This window comes from Macaca nemestrina, chromosome 4, assembly GCF_043159975.1.
Source record: "Macaca nemestrina isolate mMacNem1 chromosome 4, mMacNem.hap1, whole genome shotgun sequence".
NCBI lineage: Eukaryota > Metazoa > Chordata > Mammalia > Primates > Cercopithecidae > Macaca > Macaca nemestrina.
Genome location: NC_092128.1, coordinates 179,902,653 through 179,917,359, shown reverse-complemented (window position 1 = coordinate 179,917,359; position 14,707 = coordinate 179,902,653). Strand labels below are relative to the sequence as shown.

At 45.4% G+C, this 14,707-nt stretch overlaps 1 protein-coding gene across 12 annotated transcripts in view; it reads left to right on the top strand.

Moving 5' to 3' along the window:
* The window catches only part of LOC105472658 (holocarboxylase synthetase), a 246,350-nt gene that overhangs the window by 85,407 nt on the left and 146,236 nt on the right, over positions 1 to 14,707 (top strand). For all 12 annotated transcript variants that reach the window (XM_071095699.1, XM_011726102.3, XM_071095702.1 and 9 more), the window contains one exon: positions 7,587 to 7,858. In XM_071095699.1, coding sequence (XP_070951800.1) covers positions 7,587 to 7,858 — 272 coding nt within the window. The remainder of the gene's footprint in view (positions 1 to 7,586; positions 7,859 to 14,707) is intronic.

Here is a 14,707-nt window from a genome sequence, read left to right as displayed (position 1 = left end):
TCATCAGTTTTATTTTGCAGATTTGTGCATGTCTAAGTATTGCTTTCAAAAACAAATAATTTAGAGTGTTACTTTAGTAATTAGTAGACATAACAATGATGATGTAATTTCTTGAGAATATGGCTCTCAACTTGCATGCAGAAAAGAATAGGTGATTAAATTTGGCAAGTCAGATTGACTTACTTTGCCAAAGAGAAGTGTATGTTTGAATAGTTTGAGTGAATTTTTGTAGTACTTGTCACACTGTCTTGTAGTTATGTGTATGCATCTCTCTTAGTCTGTTTTCTGTTGCTATCACAGAATACCTGAGATTGGGTAATTTAGAAAGAATAGAGGTTTATTTAGCTCTTGGTTCTGGAGACTGGAAAATCCAAGAGTGTGGTGCCATCATCTGGTGAGGGCCTTCTTGCTGCATTATAACATGGGAAGGGAATCACATGGCAAGAGGGCAGGAGTGTGCCAGTTTAGGTCTTTCTTTCTCTTCTTATAAAGCCACCAGTCCCACCATAGGAACCCTACCCTGATGACCCCATTCAATCTCAATTTCTTCCCAAAGGCCCCACCTCCATGTACCATCAACATATGAATTGGGGGATTATGTTTCCAACACATGAAATTTGGAGGACACATTCAAACTATAGCAATATCTGTCCTTCCTCTTCTCTTTCTACCGTGGTACTGTTTTTGAGACCCAGTGGGTACTCCATATGTATTTCTTAAATGAATGATGCATGCAGTAGTCAATCTGGATGATTCACTTTAGAGGATAATTCCTGCATTATTCCTGTTCTGAAAGTTCTACTTAGTGCTAGTTGTTTCTTTTTCATTTTATCCTGGTTTTCATTGACTTTGAATGGGATATTTATATTACCATCATCTGATGAATAACCTCTTAGCTCTCTGCTTGAGTTAAGTAATGGTTTTATCTTTCTGTTTTTGTGGCTTAACCTATTCACCTATATGTATCTCTAGCCTGTGTGGTGGCCTGGTGACATCCAACTACCCTGGGGAAAGTGATGAAAATTCAGATCTGTGCATTTTATGCTTTGAAGGCATTGACCAAAGTTTTAGGGGAAGAGTTGGTTATAACTAATGGCCAGATTTGAGGTTTGGGGATCACCTTTGTATGTTATTTATTCATTCCTTCTTCTTCTTCCAATAGAGTATATACCAAAGAAAGAATGGTGAACAGGGAATAATCCATTTGAAATTTATCTTGGCATTCTGTAGTCTGAAAACTGAAAGTTAGTGCTGTCATAGGACCAAATGTAGCTTTTGGTAGCTCATTTGAGCTTGACCCCTTCCAACAACTTCTCTGGTCGGGTCACCCCCTTATTTTACATGCCTTCTCTGGGAGCTCTCTCTGGTGCTGACCTAAGCTTTTTGGTCCTGGGGCATTCCTCTCACTCTCCAGCCCCAACAGGATCACTCCTATTTATCTTTCTGTCTCCAGCAGTACCTCATTTGTGGTCGGTTAGTCTCAGTTACTGCTTTCTGTACACCTTCAGCTCACTGCCTCCTCTCTGCTAAGCCCACTTGGCTGGATAGCTGACTGTGGCAGGATAAAAACACAAAATCATACAGACTTCTCACTCTCAGTTCAGAGTCACTGACCTTCTGTGGTGCTCAAATGCTTCCAGCTGCCCTGGGGAATTGCCGCTCAGAAGATTTTCCCCACTACATTCATCTTCTCTTTCTCTCTGTTGTCTTGTTCGTTCCTCCCTCCCCAAACTTCAACACCTCCTTCCTTCTTTTCTCCCTTAGCTGATGATCTTGCTTCCTATTTATTGAGAACATAGAAGCAATCATAAGATGACTTCTGCCGGCCACCAGCACCAAGATTCCCACCTCCCTGCAGCCGTGGAGTAGGGTGGGAGCAGCGAAGTTCAGTTACCAGGCTGTGCCTTGTGGCTCTGCAACCAGCAAGGGCCAAGGGAGGTCTGGAACCAGTGGAGTCATAAGACCAGGTGTCCCCAGAGGGGAGCCTGAACCGCTCCCATCCCTATGGGGGAGCTGTTTCTGCTCCCAAGGCCGACCTTTTTGCTTATATTGTTGGGTTCCACCCCACCTGGTCTCTGGATTCTTTTCCCTAGAGGACCTGTCACATCAATCTGAAAATGCTGCTGTTTCTCCCCTTTAAACCAAGCTCAGCCTGCGTTCCCCCCATTCCTGCCTCTAGCCACTGCCCCCGCCTCTCTTCCCCTTTAGAGGAGACTCTTTGCCGGAGTTTTTTTCCTGGAGTCTGCAGATTTTCTCTTCACCACTCCCATCCGACTGTGGCCTCCACCACGCCTCTCAAACTGCTCTCATCAGAGGCTGGGCTCTGCGGCGCCGAGGCCAGCGGTGACTTCTCAGCCCTCTCCCCATGCTACTGTCATTGTCTTCCAGCCTTCAAAACTGAATCAGGAGACTCCCGCGACCACTGCCCTCTGCTGCTATTCACAAACACACTTGATTTTCTCTCCCTGTCTCAATCTCCTTTACACACTCTTTATGATCTCCCTGAAACCTAAGCATGGACCACTATTGTTGGTTGAATTGTGTCCCCCAAAAAGATATGTGGAAGCCCCAGCCCTGGAGCCTGTGAATATGACCTTGTTTGGAAGCTAAGTCTTTGCAGATGTGATCAAGTGAAGATGAGGTCATTAGGGTAGATCCCTAATCCAGTATGACTGGTGTCCTCAGAAGACTAGAGGACACACAGAATCAGGGACACTTAAAGAGGAGAACGTCATGTGATGATGGCCGCAGAGAATGGGGGGTGATGTGTGTACAAGCCGAGGGGCACCATGGAGTGGCAGCAGCACCAGAAGCAAAGGCGTGAGCACGAGTTCCGCCACAGCCTTCCCAGGAGTCACAGCCCCATTGACATGTTCATTTCTGACTTCTCTCCTCCAAAACTGTGAAAGAATAGATTTCTAGTGTCTCAAGCCACCCGGTTTGTGATCATTGGTGATAGCAGCCCTATTTTGCATCCTGTTTTTAACGACAGTCACTCTTTTCATGGATCTTATCCTCTTTCTTGGCTTTAAATGATCACCCATAGTCTGACAATTCTCAAATTGATATCCATGGTGCGAACCTCTTCCCTGGATTCCAGACTCACATGTTCTACTGCCGATTCATTGTTTCCATGGGATTTTTAAAAAAAAAAAACAACTTTGAGATGGAGTCTTTGTTGCTCAGGCTAGAGTGCAGTGGCATGATCTTGGCTCACTGCAGCCTCCACCTCCTGAGTCCAGGTGATTCTCCTGCCTCAGCCTCCCAAGTAGCTGGGACTACAGATGCCCACCATCATGCCCAGCTAATTTTTGTATTTTTAGTAGAGATGGGTTTTCACCATGTTGGACAGGCTGGTCTTGAACTCCTGACCTCAAGTGATTTGACTGCCTCGGCCTCCCAAAGTACTGGGATTACAGGTGTGTGCCACTGCGCCCAGCACCCATGGGATTTTAAATAGGTATCTCAAGCTTAGCACACCCGGGGCTGACCTCCTGTCTCTTCTCCAAACCTGCTCTCTCTATGGTATTTCCAGCAGCAGTTCTGTCCTTCCAGGTGTTTAGGCCAGAAATCATGGGCTGTTTTTTGAGCCCCTGTTTTCTCTAACATCTCAAATATGACTTGTTAGCAAATCTTGTAGCCTATACTTCAGAGTATACTGTGAATCCTATCCTTTCTCACCATGTCTGCTGCACACTGGTCCAGGCTGTAGTCTCACTCCTGGTTCATTTAGGTGACTTTGTAACTAGTTTCTCTGCTTGTTTGTTCCCCTTCAGGCTCTTCTCAACACAGGAGTCGGAGTGGGGTGATCCTGCTCCAACAGAGGTAGGACATCCCACGCCCTTCCCCAGAACCTTCTGGGGCTCCCTGTTGCTCCTCGAGTGAATGCCCAGTCCTCAGTGTGGCCTTTGAGGCCCTTGCAATGTGGACCATGGCTCTTGCCACCCCCTCTGCCTCTCTGGCCCCAGCATTCCACCTTCTCCCCGCGCTCACTCTGCTCAAATGCTCTGCCCTGATCAGGCTCTTTCCCCGCTCCGGGAGCCTCTGCACTTGCTGGAATCCCTTTATAAATAAATATAAATGACATAGTTCTATGGATTTTGTCCCAGCGTCCTCCTTCACTTGCTCTAGGCCTTTCCTTCAGTGTCACCTTCTCAGCAGGTCCTCCATCTGTCTGATCTGAAGTGGCCTCCCTCTCTTCTCTGTCTTCGTGTCCCTCCTTTGTATGTGTTACTCTCTAACATTCTATGTATTGTGTTTACTGTTTTTTAACTTTTTTTTGAGACTGAATCTCACTCTATCACCCCAGCTGGAGTGCAGTGGCGCGATCTTGGCTCACTGCAACCTCCGCCTCCTGGGTTCAAGTGATTCTTGTGCCTCAGCCTCCCAAGTAGACAGGATTACAGGCACCCACCACGACGCATGGCTAATTTTTTGAATTTTTAGTAGAGATGGGGTTTCATCATGTTGGCCAGGCTGATCTTGAACTGACCTCGAGTGATCCGCCCGCCTCAGCCTCCCAAAGTGCTGGGATTACAGGCGTGAGCCACTGCGCCCGACCTTTTTTAACTTTCTGACTCGCACACTGTAGCATTAACCCTCCAAAGACAGGAATTTTGATCCCTTTGATCATTGCTCCGTCCTCAGAACCTGTGAGACTGCCTGCCATATGGCAGACATCCCGTAACGTTTGTTGAATGGATGACAGAGGGAATGGGTTGCCAGTGTATGGCCAATTAAATTCTTTTTTTTTTTGTTTAGACGGAGTCTTGCTTTGTCGCCCAGGCTGGAGTGCAGTGGCACGATCTCGGCTCACTGCAAGCTCCAACTCCTGGGTTTACGCCATTCTTCTGCCTCAGCCTCCGAATAGCTGGGACTACAAGCGCGCACCACCACGCCTGGCTCATTTTTTGTATTTTTAGTAGAGACGGGGTTTCACCGTGTTAGCCAGGATGGTCTCGATCTCCCGACCTCGTGATCTGCCCGCCTTGGCCTCCCAGAGTGCTGGGATTACAGGCGTGAGCCACTGCACCCGGCCTGAATTCTTTATTATTATTATTATTATTTGAGATAGAGTTTTGCTCTGTCTCCCAGGCTAGAGTGCAGTGGCATGATCTTGGCTCACTGCAACCTCCACCTCCTGGGTTCAAGAGATTTTCCTGCCTCAGCCTTCTGAGTAGCTGGGATTATAGGCATGTGCCACCACGCCCAGGTAATTTTTGTACTTTTAGTAGAGACGGGGTCTCACCATGTTGCCCAGGTTAGTCTCGAACTCCTGGCCTCAAGTGATCCACCCTCTTCAGCCTCCCAAAGTGTTGGGATTACAGGCGTGAACCACTGTGCCTGGCCTGAACTTATTATTTTTAAATAGCTTATATTTATTTCACCACTGTTTTTTTACTCTTAATTATGACAGTTCTCAAATGTGGAAAAGAATAAAGAGAAAACTGTAACACATACCCCAAATACCCATCATCTAGATTTAACAATTATCAACATAATTTAACAATTATCAACATTTTGCCTTACTTTATATATTTTGGGGGTAAATTTTACAGATATCATGACATATATACATTTCTAAAAATTAAGGACTTTTTCTGTGTCACCACAGTACCTCCTTTTTTTCTTGAGACAGGGTTTGGTTCTGTCCCTCAGGCTGGAGTGCAGTGGCGCAATCTTGGCTTACTGTGGCCTCTGCTTCTTGGGCTCAAGCAATCTTTCTACCTCAGCCACCTGAGTATGTGAGACTACAGTTGCATACCACCATGCCTGGCTAATTTTTGTATTTTTAGGAGAGACAGGGTTTCACCATGTTGCCCAGGCTGGTCTCAGACTCTTGAGCTCAAGCAATTCACCTGCCTCAGTGCTGAGATTACAGATGTGAGCCACTGCGCCTGGCCTCCACAGTATGCTTATCACACCTATTAAAACTGACAGTAATTCCAGTTTATTATCTAATGCGTCCTGTTCACATTCAGATTTCCTAATTGTCCTTTCCAGCTAGTTTGTTCAAATTGGAATCCAGTAAAGAACTAACCATTGCATTTCATTATGTCTTTTAAGTCCCTTCTAATCTAGACTGGGTCCCCCTCTCGACTTCTGTCCCCACCCCATCTCCACCGTGACATTGACTAGTTGAAGATTGCAGCCCAGCTGTCCTGTAAAGTGTTTTATCTCCTGGATTTCTTCTGAATGCTTTCTTTTTTCTTCTTCTTTGTTTTGTGATTTGTTTTGTTTTGTTTTATTTTGTTTTTTGAGACAGAGTTTCACTCTTTGTTGCCCAGGCTGGAGTGCAGTGGAGCAAACTGCTCACTGCAACCTCCGCCTCCCAGGTTCAAGCGATTCTCCCGTCTCAGCCTCCCAAGTAAGCTGGGATTACAGGCACTCGCCACCACGCCGGGCAAATTTTTATATTTTCAGTAGAGACGGGGTTTCACTATGTTGGCCAGGCTGGTCTTGAACTCGTGACCTGAGGTGATCTGCCTTCCTCGGCCTCCCAAACTGCTGAGGTTACAGGTGTGAGCCACTGCACCCGGCCCTGAATGCTTTCTTCTGAAGTCATTTGACTTGTTCTCTTCTTGTCTGTATTATCTGCAAACTAGATGTGTGTTTTAAAGGTTGATCAATTGAAATTCGTTGAATTAAGTTTCGTCTCTGAAGCCACTTCTCTGTAGCCACAGGGAACTTTGGGATGTGAAGGGCCTGGTGTTTGCAGGAGGATGGCCTAAGAGCCTGGATCTGTGTTTACTGAGATCTTAGTAAGTTTTGTGCAGTCCTCTTGAGATGATGACTTCCCTCAGCCCTCAGTTCCTGATAAACCACCCTTGAGGAAGGCCTCTGGGATCTCTAAGGTCTGGAGTGGGGGAACCTCCTCCAGGTTTGTGGTTTCACAGGTAGAACAGAGAGCTCTGCGCCTGGATTGGGCAACGTCTCTTCTAGGTTTTGCCTTCCTTCTCCTCCTTGTACCTCCATTTGGGGCAAACAGAAGTCAGCTTTGGGGTACCCCACTTTCCCTTTGTGAAGATTAGTGTCTTCCTGGTCGGTGATCAAGTTGGCTTGTCTTTACAGGAGGAAGTGGAGGTTCTCTAAGACGTGAGGCCGAGACCGAGTGTTCTCATATTTTCGTGCTTTGTGTTCTGTGACTTCTTTCCGCCAGGGTTTCCTGTTGTTGTTGTTTTTGCAGATAGGATAATGAATTTCTTTGTGGCGCAAAAAGATAAAAGTTTTCCATAAAATGCACGGAGGATAAAATGCACAGAGGACTGGAGAACTACTTATGAACTCTGGACCGGAGGGGAATCTTGAAAATCATGACAGAATGTAAGATAGGAAGTATAATCATGAACTGAACTGATTTTCTTGGATCCTGGTTTCTGAACAGCTTATTTTATAGTATAAGCATACTAAGTATATGGTTATCATATTGTCTAATCGTTTTAGATGTATGGAATATGTTAATCCAGCTTTTATTGGTCGTGAATTAGGAAGTACTCATATTACCAAAATGGCATTATAAGGAAAAGCTGCCATGATCTAATGTAATGCCAAATTACGACCTCCTCATTTCTTTCTTTATGACACAGGAAATCCGGGATCCTCTTATGCAGTGGCTTGGGAAACATGTGGACTCCGAGGGAGAAATAAAATCCAGCCAGCTCTCTCTTAGATTTGTTTCATCCTACGTGTCTGAAGTAGAAATAACCCCATCTTGTATACCTGTGGTGACCAACATGGAGGCCTTCTCATCAGAAAATTTCAACTTGGAGATCTATCGCCAAAATCTGCAGACCAAGCAGTTGGGGAAAGTAATTTTGTTTGCCGAAGTGACCCCCACAACGATGCGTCTCCTGGATGGGTAAGGTGTGAGCAGGCCTCCTGCATCTGCTTGGAGGAATCCTGTTCCGTTGATCATCCTCTCTTACCAATAGTGGAGGAGGGGATAGAGTTGCAGAGGAATGCGTTTGACGAGACCTATTAGCAAGGCGGAAGTACTCTTGTCCTAGAAGAGTTGAATTGTGGAAAAGGAAGGTGAAGTTCTTTGATCACAGATTTGTTTTTTATGGGAATGGAAGGTGGTTGGTTTTGCTTTGTGTCTTGCTTCCTTGAATCAGGCCTTCAAGATGTTCTTTGATAAACTAATATGAAAAAATATGTGTAACCGGTGGCATTGTTGCTCAGGTTATCATTCTTCTTTTGTGCAGTTACAATCAGTGTTAGACATTTAATTTAAGATGTTTTTCAGGGGCATTTGAATAGGAAGTTTGAATGGCATCTAAGCTGTGTAAATTGAAAAAAGTCAGAGCTTTGTATTTTGAAAAGTGTTTTTAGTACATTGCTATCCAATACTTTTATTTATTTATTTATTTATTTTTGGAAACAGGATCTTGCTCTGTCACCCAGACTGGAGTCCAGTGGTATAATCGCGGCTCACTGCAGCCTCGACCTTCTGAGCTCGAGGGTTGCTCCTGCCTCAGCCTCCCAAGTAGCTGGGACTATAGGCACATGTCACCACGCCCAGCTAAGTTTTGTGTTTTTGGTAGAGACAGGGCTTCTCCATGTTGCCCAGGCTGGCCTCGAACTCCTGGGTTCAAGTGATCCTCCTGACTCAGCCTCCCAGAGTGCTGGGATTTTAGGCGTGAGCCACCATGCTCAGCCCCAGTACCTTTTCTAAAGCAGTCCATAACCCCATTTGGATATTTGAAATTTACTCTTATTGCAAGTTTTCCTTTTGATTCCTTCTGTTATGTAAACTCTGACTAAAGATTAAAAAATGGAAAATAAAGGAATTGTTTTAAACTCCCCAATAGTACTAATACTATTTTAGTTTTAAAAATTGGGGTATAGGCTGGGCACGGTGGCTCACTCCTGTAATCCCAGCACTTTGGGATGCTGAGGCGGGCGAATCACGAGGTCTGGAGATCGAGACCATCCTGGCTAACACGGTGAAACCCCGTCTCTACTAAAAATACAAAAAATTAGCTGGGCGTGGTGGCAGGCGCCTGTGGTCCCAGCTACTCGGGAGACAGGAGAATGGTGTGAACCCAGGAGGCTGAGATTGCACCACTGCACTCCAGCCTGGGCGAGAGCGAGACTGCATCTCAAAAAAAAAAAAAAAAAAAAAAAAAATTGGGTTATAGAGGGAGGGAATAACAAAAGTGCCTTCCTTCAATGTGGGGTCAAAATTTAAGGAGTGAAATATTCCAAAAATAACTGGATTCATAGTTTCTAAGCATTTCACTCATGGGACCACATGATTAGACAGAGGTATAATTCAATGTATGGGAATATTTTCGCCTGTTTTCCTAATAATAGTTTCTGGAATTTAATGCTATATTGATATAAAATGAGGAGCCAACTTTAGCATTTTCTTGACTGTCAAACTTAGGGTCATCGGAATGGCAGTTTTAGTATATGTGTTGTATTAGAGGAGGCATTGGCGGAATCGTTTGGGAGGATTATCAGAGTAACGGGGGCGAACTGGGAGGGGAACTGTGAGCCGTGTTCATTAACAATTGTTGTTTACTGAGTTAATTTGTATTGTCATAGGTACTTTTATTTTTCAGCATTTCTTAACTCTCCTGCTTCCACCCCACCCCCGACATCCATTGCTTCCTAGTAGAAAAGGAAAAAGCCTGTTCTTGTAGATGGAACAGTCATCACTTGCTTGTTGCAAACTCTGTGATAATCCTTTGTTACTCAAGTGAAGACTATTATACTGAAGGGGTAACTCGTGATAGTTACATTTTCTGGATAAAAAAATCAGATAAGTTATTAACAAAAGATTGGGGGGGGGGCAAGTTCAGATAGAAAAATATGGGTACTTCCAGGCCATTTTTGTTGTTTCTGTGGAGAATACTGAAGAATATTTCATGTCAGCACCATCTGGGAACCTTGGAAGTGTGGTCCTGGAGCTCGTGGCCAGGGCAGCGTGTCATCAGGAGGGCAGCACACACCCTGAAAGTGCGGATGGGCCAAGGTTTCCGCGCATCTGCACAGGGCTGGGCTTCACCACATGCTGTCCAGCCTGTGTTTTTGTGTGAAGAAAGAACCTGTATAAATATATTGCCTTAATATTCTTGGATATCAGGAAGTTCACTTTTGATATTAAACTAAAAAAAAACAAACCCCTCTGCCTTAGGAAACTCAGGTCTGTAAAAGTGTCTGACAGACATTGAAGCTGAGCTTGCCAACACTAGAGGTGGAACCTCCCATAGGATTAAGAGTTTTTATTTTTTTCAAAGGGGGAAAATATTTTGGCCTTTCTGAGGGTGTTTTGGAATCTTTGTTTCTCTTCTTGTTTGGTTTGATTATTAATTATTAATCCCTCACTTGGTGCAGAGCTGATACTGAATGAATGGTTGTTGATGGCCTTAGCTTTCCATAGATTCCCTGCATCCACTGTTCGCGGCGGTTCCTTCCTAAAACTATGAAGTGAAGTTACTCACAGAAACCTACTGAGTCAGTGAACCTGGGAAGAAATTCTTGCTGGGGAGGCAGTTGCCTTTTTAAGGAGAAGACATTTGAAGAGGTCACCTTGGTGTCAGAGGGACCACGAGATAGATGGATGCACAAAATATATGGTTTCTTACGTTCTAAGAATAAGGCCAAAATATTTCTAAAACTATATTTGCTCTTACCTGAGTGTATCAGTTCGTTCTTGCATTGCTATAAAGAACTGAGACTGGGTAGTTTACAAAGAAAAGAGGTTTAATTGGCTTACGGTTCTGCAGGCTGTACAGGAAGCATGGCTGGGAGTCCGCAGGAAACTGACAATCATTGCAGAAGGTGAAGGGGAAGCAGGCACATCCTACATGATGGGAGCAGGAGGAAGACAGCAAAGGGGGTGGTGCCACACACTTTTAAACAACCAGATCTCATGAGAACTCACTCACTATCATGAGAACAGCAAGGGGAATATCCACCCCCATGACCGAATCACCTCTCACCAGGCCCTCCTCCAGCACTGGGAATTACAGTTCGACATGAGATTTGGGCAGGAACATAAATCCAAACCATGTTAACCAGCTATCCTTATGGAAACATAGTCTATTTGTGGTAGGAATAATAGGTAACATGTACTGGCAGCTGTTCTCTTCCAGTTGCTGCTTTTGTGTGCTTTACACAAATCAACGAATCTCATACTTTATTTTTCAGTGCAGGGATCCCTGACCCCCGGGCTGTGGTCTGCAGCCTGTTAGGAACTGGGCTGCACAGCAATAGGTGAGCGGTACAAGTGAGCATTACTGGCTGAGCCCTGGCTCCTGTCAAATCAGTAGCAGCATTAGAGTCTCATAGGAGCTCAAACCCTCTTGTGAACTGTGCGTGTGAGGGATCTAGGTTGCGTGCTCCTTATGAGAATCTGACTAATGCCTTGTGATCTGAGGTGGAGCAGTTTCATCCCGAAACCACTCCCCAACCCCCCGTCCATGGACAAATTGTCTTCCACAAAACCAGACCCTGGTGCCAAAAAGGTTGGGGACCATTGTTTTAGTGCTTTGGAGTCATTACTGGAACAGTGTCAAACACTAGTATTACACCAGTGTGTAGAATTCTAGGTAACAGAATTTACTGTGTGTGGAATTGTTCCTGTTTCTGAATATTTATCAAAAATGTGGAATACGGCCAGGCACGGTGGCTCATACCTATAATCCCAGCATTTTGGGAGGCCGAGATGGGTGGATCACTTGAGGTCAGGAGTTTGAGACCAGCCTGGCCAACATGGTGAAACCCTGTGTCTACTAAAAATACAAAAACTAGCCAGGCAGTAGTGGCATGCTCCTGTAATCCCAGCTACTCAGGAGGCTGAGGCAGGAGAATCGCTTGAACTTTGGAGGCAGAGGTTGCAGTGAGCCAAGATCGCGCCATTGCACTCTAGCCTGGGCGACAGAACAAGACTCCATCTCAAAAAAAAGTGGGATACTTTTTCTGTGGCTCATGCCTGTAATTGCTGCACTTTGGGAGACTGAGGCAGGAGAACTGCTTAAGCCCAGGAGTTTGAGACCAGCCTGGGCAACATGATGAGACTATCACTTTGATGAACCAACTGTACAGGACAAGAAGAATTTTCAAAACCATGGACTGGGTTCTCTCAATGCTTATTTCTCTCTTCGTCTGTGTGTATCATGTCTGCAGCAATTGAGCAGCTCTTTCCTAATGGGCTGAATTAGAAGTGAAATTTACATTATATATAGATCTTGATCATACGATTTAAAAAATCTCTTTTTCTCCATCAACCCTTCCCCATCATGGAACCTGCACCAGCTGAAAATTGGGAGTTGTATTCCTAAGGAAGTCGGGGAAGGACACAGTGGGGAACAGCCAGCAGTTTCTGCTGAGGTCCCAGATATCAACATGCATCTGTCTTCCCCTCCTTAGAAAACTCTCACCTATTCCTCAAGGAAAACGGCCCTAGTATCACATTCGTTTCCTTCCACTCTGTCAGATTCAGGATCTCTGGATGATGGGCCCTTTTCTCTTTTAGGGCCGGATGTGCCTATTACGGTCTTGCAATCTGTTAGCTGAAACAGACGAGCTCTCTGCCCCTAGCACACCACGTGCCACGCTGCTGTAGTAGAAATCGGGACCATCAAGTCCCCCTGTACCCCCTGCACTGGCGGCCAGTACGTTTCCTTTTCGCTGTCTGGCAACCCGTGTTCTGCCCTCCGGGAATGCTCTTGCCCGGGATCTTTTGGGGCCACGGCTTTGCCTTCTGAAAGGGTCTTCTCTGTACCACATCAGAGACGGATACTGGAGAGGATGGGCTTCCAACACCCGCTTCCTGGGAGGATTTGGGGTCTGGGTGTTGTTTTGAGGACTGAATAGTCACAGCTCTTTATAGGCCAGCCTTAAGGTTTCTGTAGAGATATAAGTCTCTCAGGACTTTCGTAGCCCTCTAGTCTGCTTCTGATTGGTTCCATGTGAGTAACCATCAAGATCTTGTCTAGACAGTTTTGCAGCCTAAAAACTCTGGTCTTTTAAAGGCCTCAACGCTCTGCCGTTCCCTTCCCTCCCAATTTAATAGCAACTCCCTTGGGCCAAATGAAACCGTGGGCTTGGGTGGAAGGCCAGGCCCTTAATCATGTCTTTGGCACAAGACTTCTGGGCTCTATGCGGTGAAGCCTCTGTCTTATCTCCTGCTGGGGCTGCAGGGACAGCCCCATAGGCTCAACTTAGATTGCTGGTTGCTGACACAGAGCTCCTTTCTAATCAAATCTGTATTCTTTTCCACTTCTTGAGACTAGTTAGCTTTAGTTGGAGGTCATTTCTCTTTGACTGAACCTTGCTGACAGTGTCATGGACTGGCAAACACTGACATTTTGAATTTTCAGAGCTGTCTCCTATAAGAATAGAGCTTCTAAGAGACACCAGGTCTACCTCCCAACATGTAGAAGGTCAGGACTCCATCAAAGGCTTTGCTGCAGCAATCAGCAGTTGAGAACCTGTGAGACCTGTGTCTTTGCGAGCAATCCCCTGCCCATCTCCTCCATATCAGGCTGCATTTTTATTCCTTGTTTCTGGTGGCATGCGTGTAATCTGAGACCTAGCACCCCTTATTCAGGTACCAGTTCCTAGGTCAATTAGGATTAGATTTCACTGTGTGCAACAGATACCCGAAAATAGAAGTCGCTTGAACAGAATGGAAGTTTATTTTTCTCTCCTGCAAATGAGATAGACGGAGATGGAAAGTCCAGCGTTGGTGTGTTGGCTCACGTGTCAAGGGCCCAATTGAGTTGCTCGGCCACCTTCAGCACATGTCCAGGATGGCGATCCCAGTGTTTATGTTCTTACTTGAGCCAGTAAGCAGGAGGAAGGGGTAAAGAAGCCACATCCCTGTTCTTCAAGGGACAGAAGTTGCATATGGCCTTTTTGTTTATATATTATGAACAGGACCTAGTCACATGACCTACAAACAAGGCTGGGAAATAAATGTGGTCTTTATAGCAGGCATCCATGGATCTAACTGGAAACCAGGCTTCTATCACTAAGGAGGAGAGGAGGGTGGACACTGGAAGACGATTAGGATTCTGCCTCAGGAATGTCCTTTCAGTTTTTCAGACTATCAAGAAAAATACCTGGAGGCCCTGAAAGTAGTATACCTTCTCATAGTGCCAGGGCCTACCAGATTTAGGATCACAGGTGAAGATAATTATTTGACTTATAACACTGCTTTTGTTTCAGTGCTTACTCAAGGTAATTAGAGGAATTTTTTTTTTAGGTGTTTACACATCTAGGTGGATTTAGAGATTTCTGACAGATTTTTGAGGACATGATATTTTCTTCTTTGCAAATCCAGCTGAGCTACCATGGTACTGGTGTAGAGAGCTTTCTTTTGATCTCTCTGGGCATGCGAGTGGCTTGTCTTAGAGCATGAACCCCCACTGCCTTCACCTTGTGCCTCCACCCCACAAATTTGGAAGCATGTTTGTGATTGAGTAGAGGGGAGAGCACTCTGAGGAGAGGAAGCAGCACAGGGCAATGTGGGTGCCGCTTGCTGATGACTGAGTCCCCTCTACCCCCAGAGTCAAAAGTCAAAACCCCATGAGTGATGCTCTTTCCCCAGGAATCTGACTTGTGCCACCCAACTCATTTGCTTAGAAAAGGTCATTTCATCCTTTATCCCAGGCTCCAGCCATTTTCTCTGACATGTCTTCCTGACTGTGAATTGCTTTTCCGCACTACTGCCAGGGTAACACCTTCCGGATGC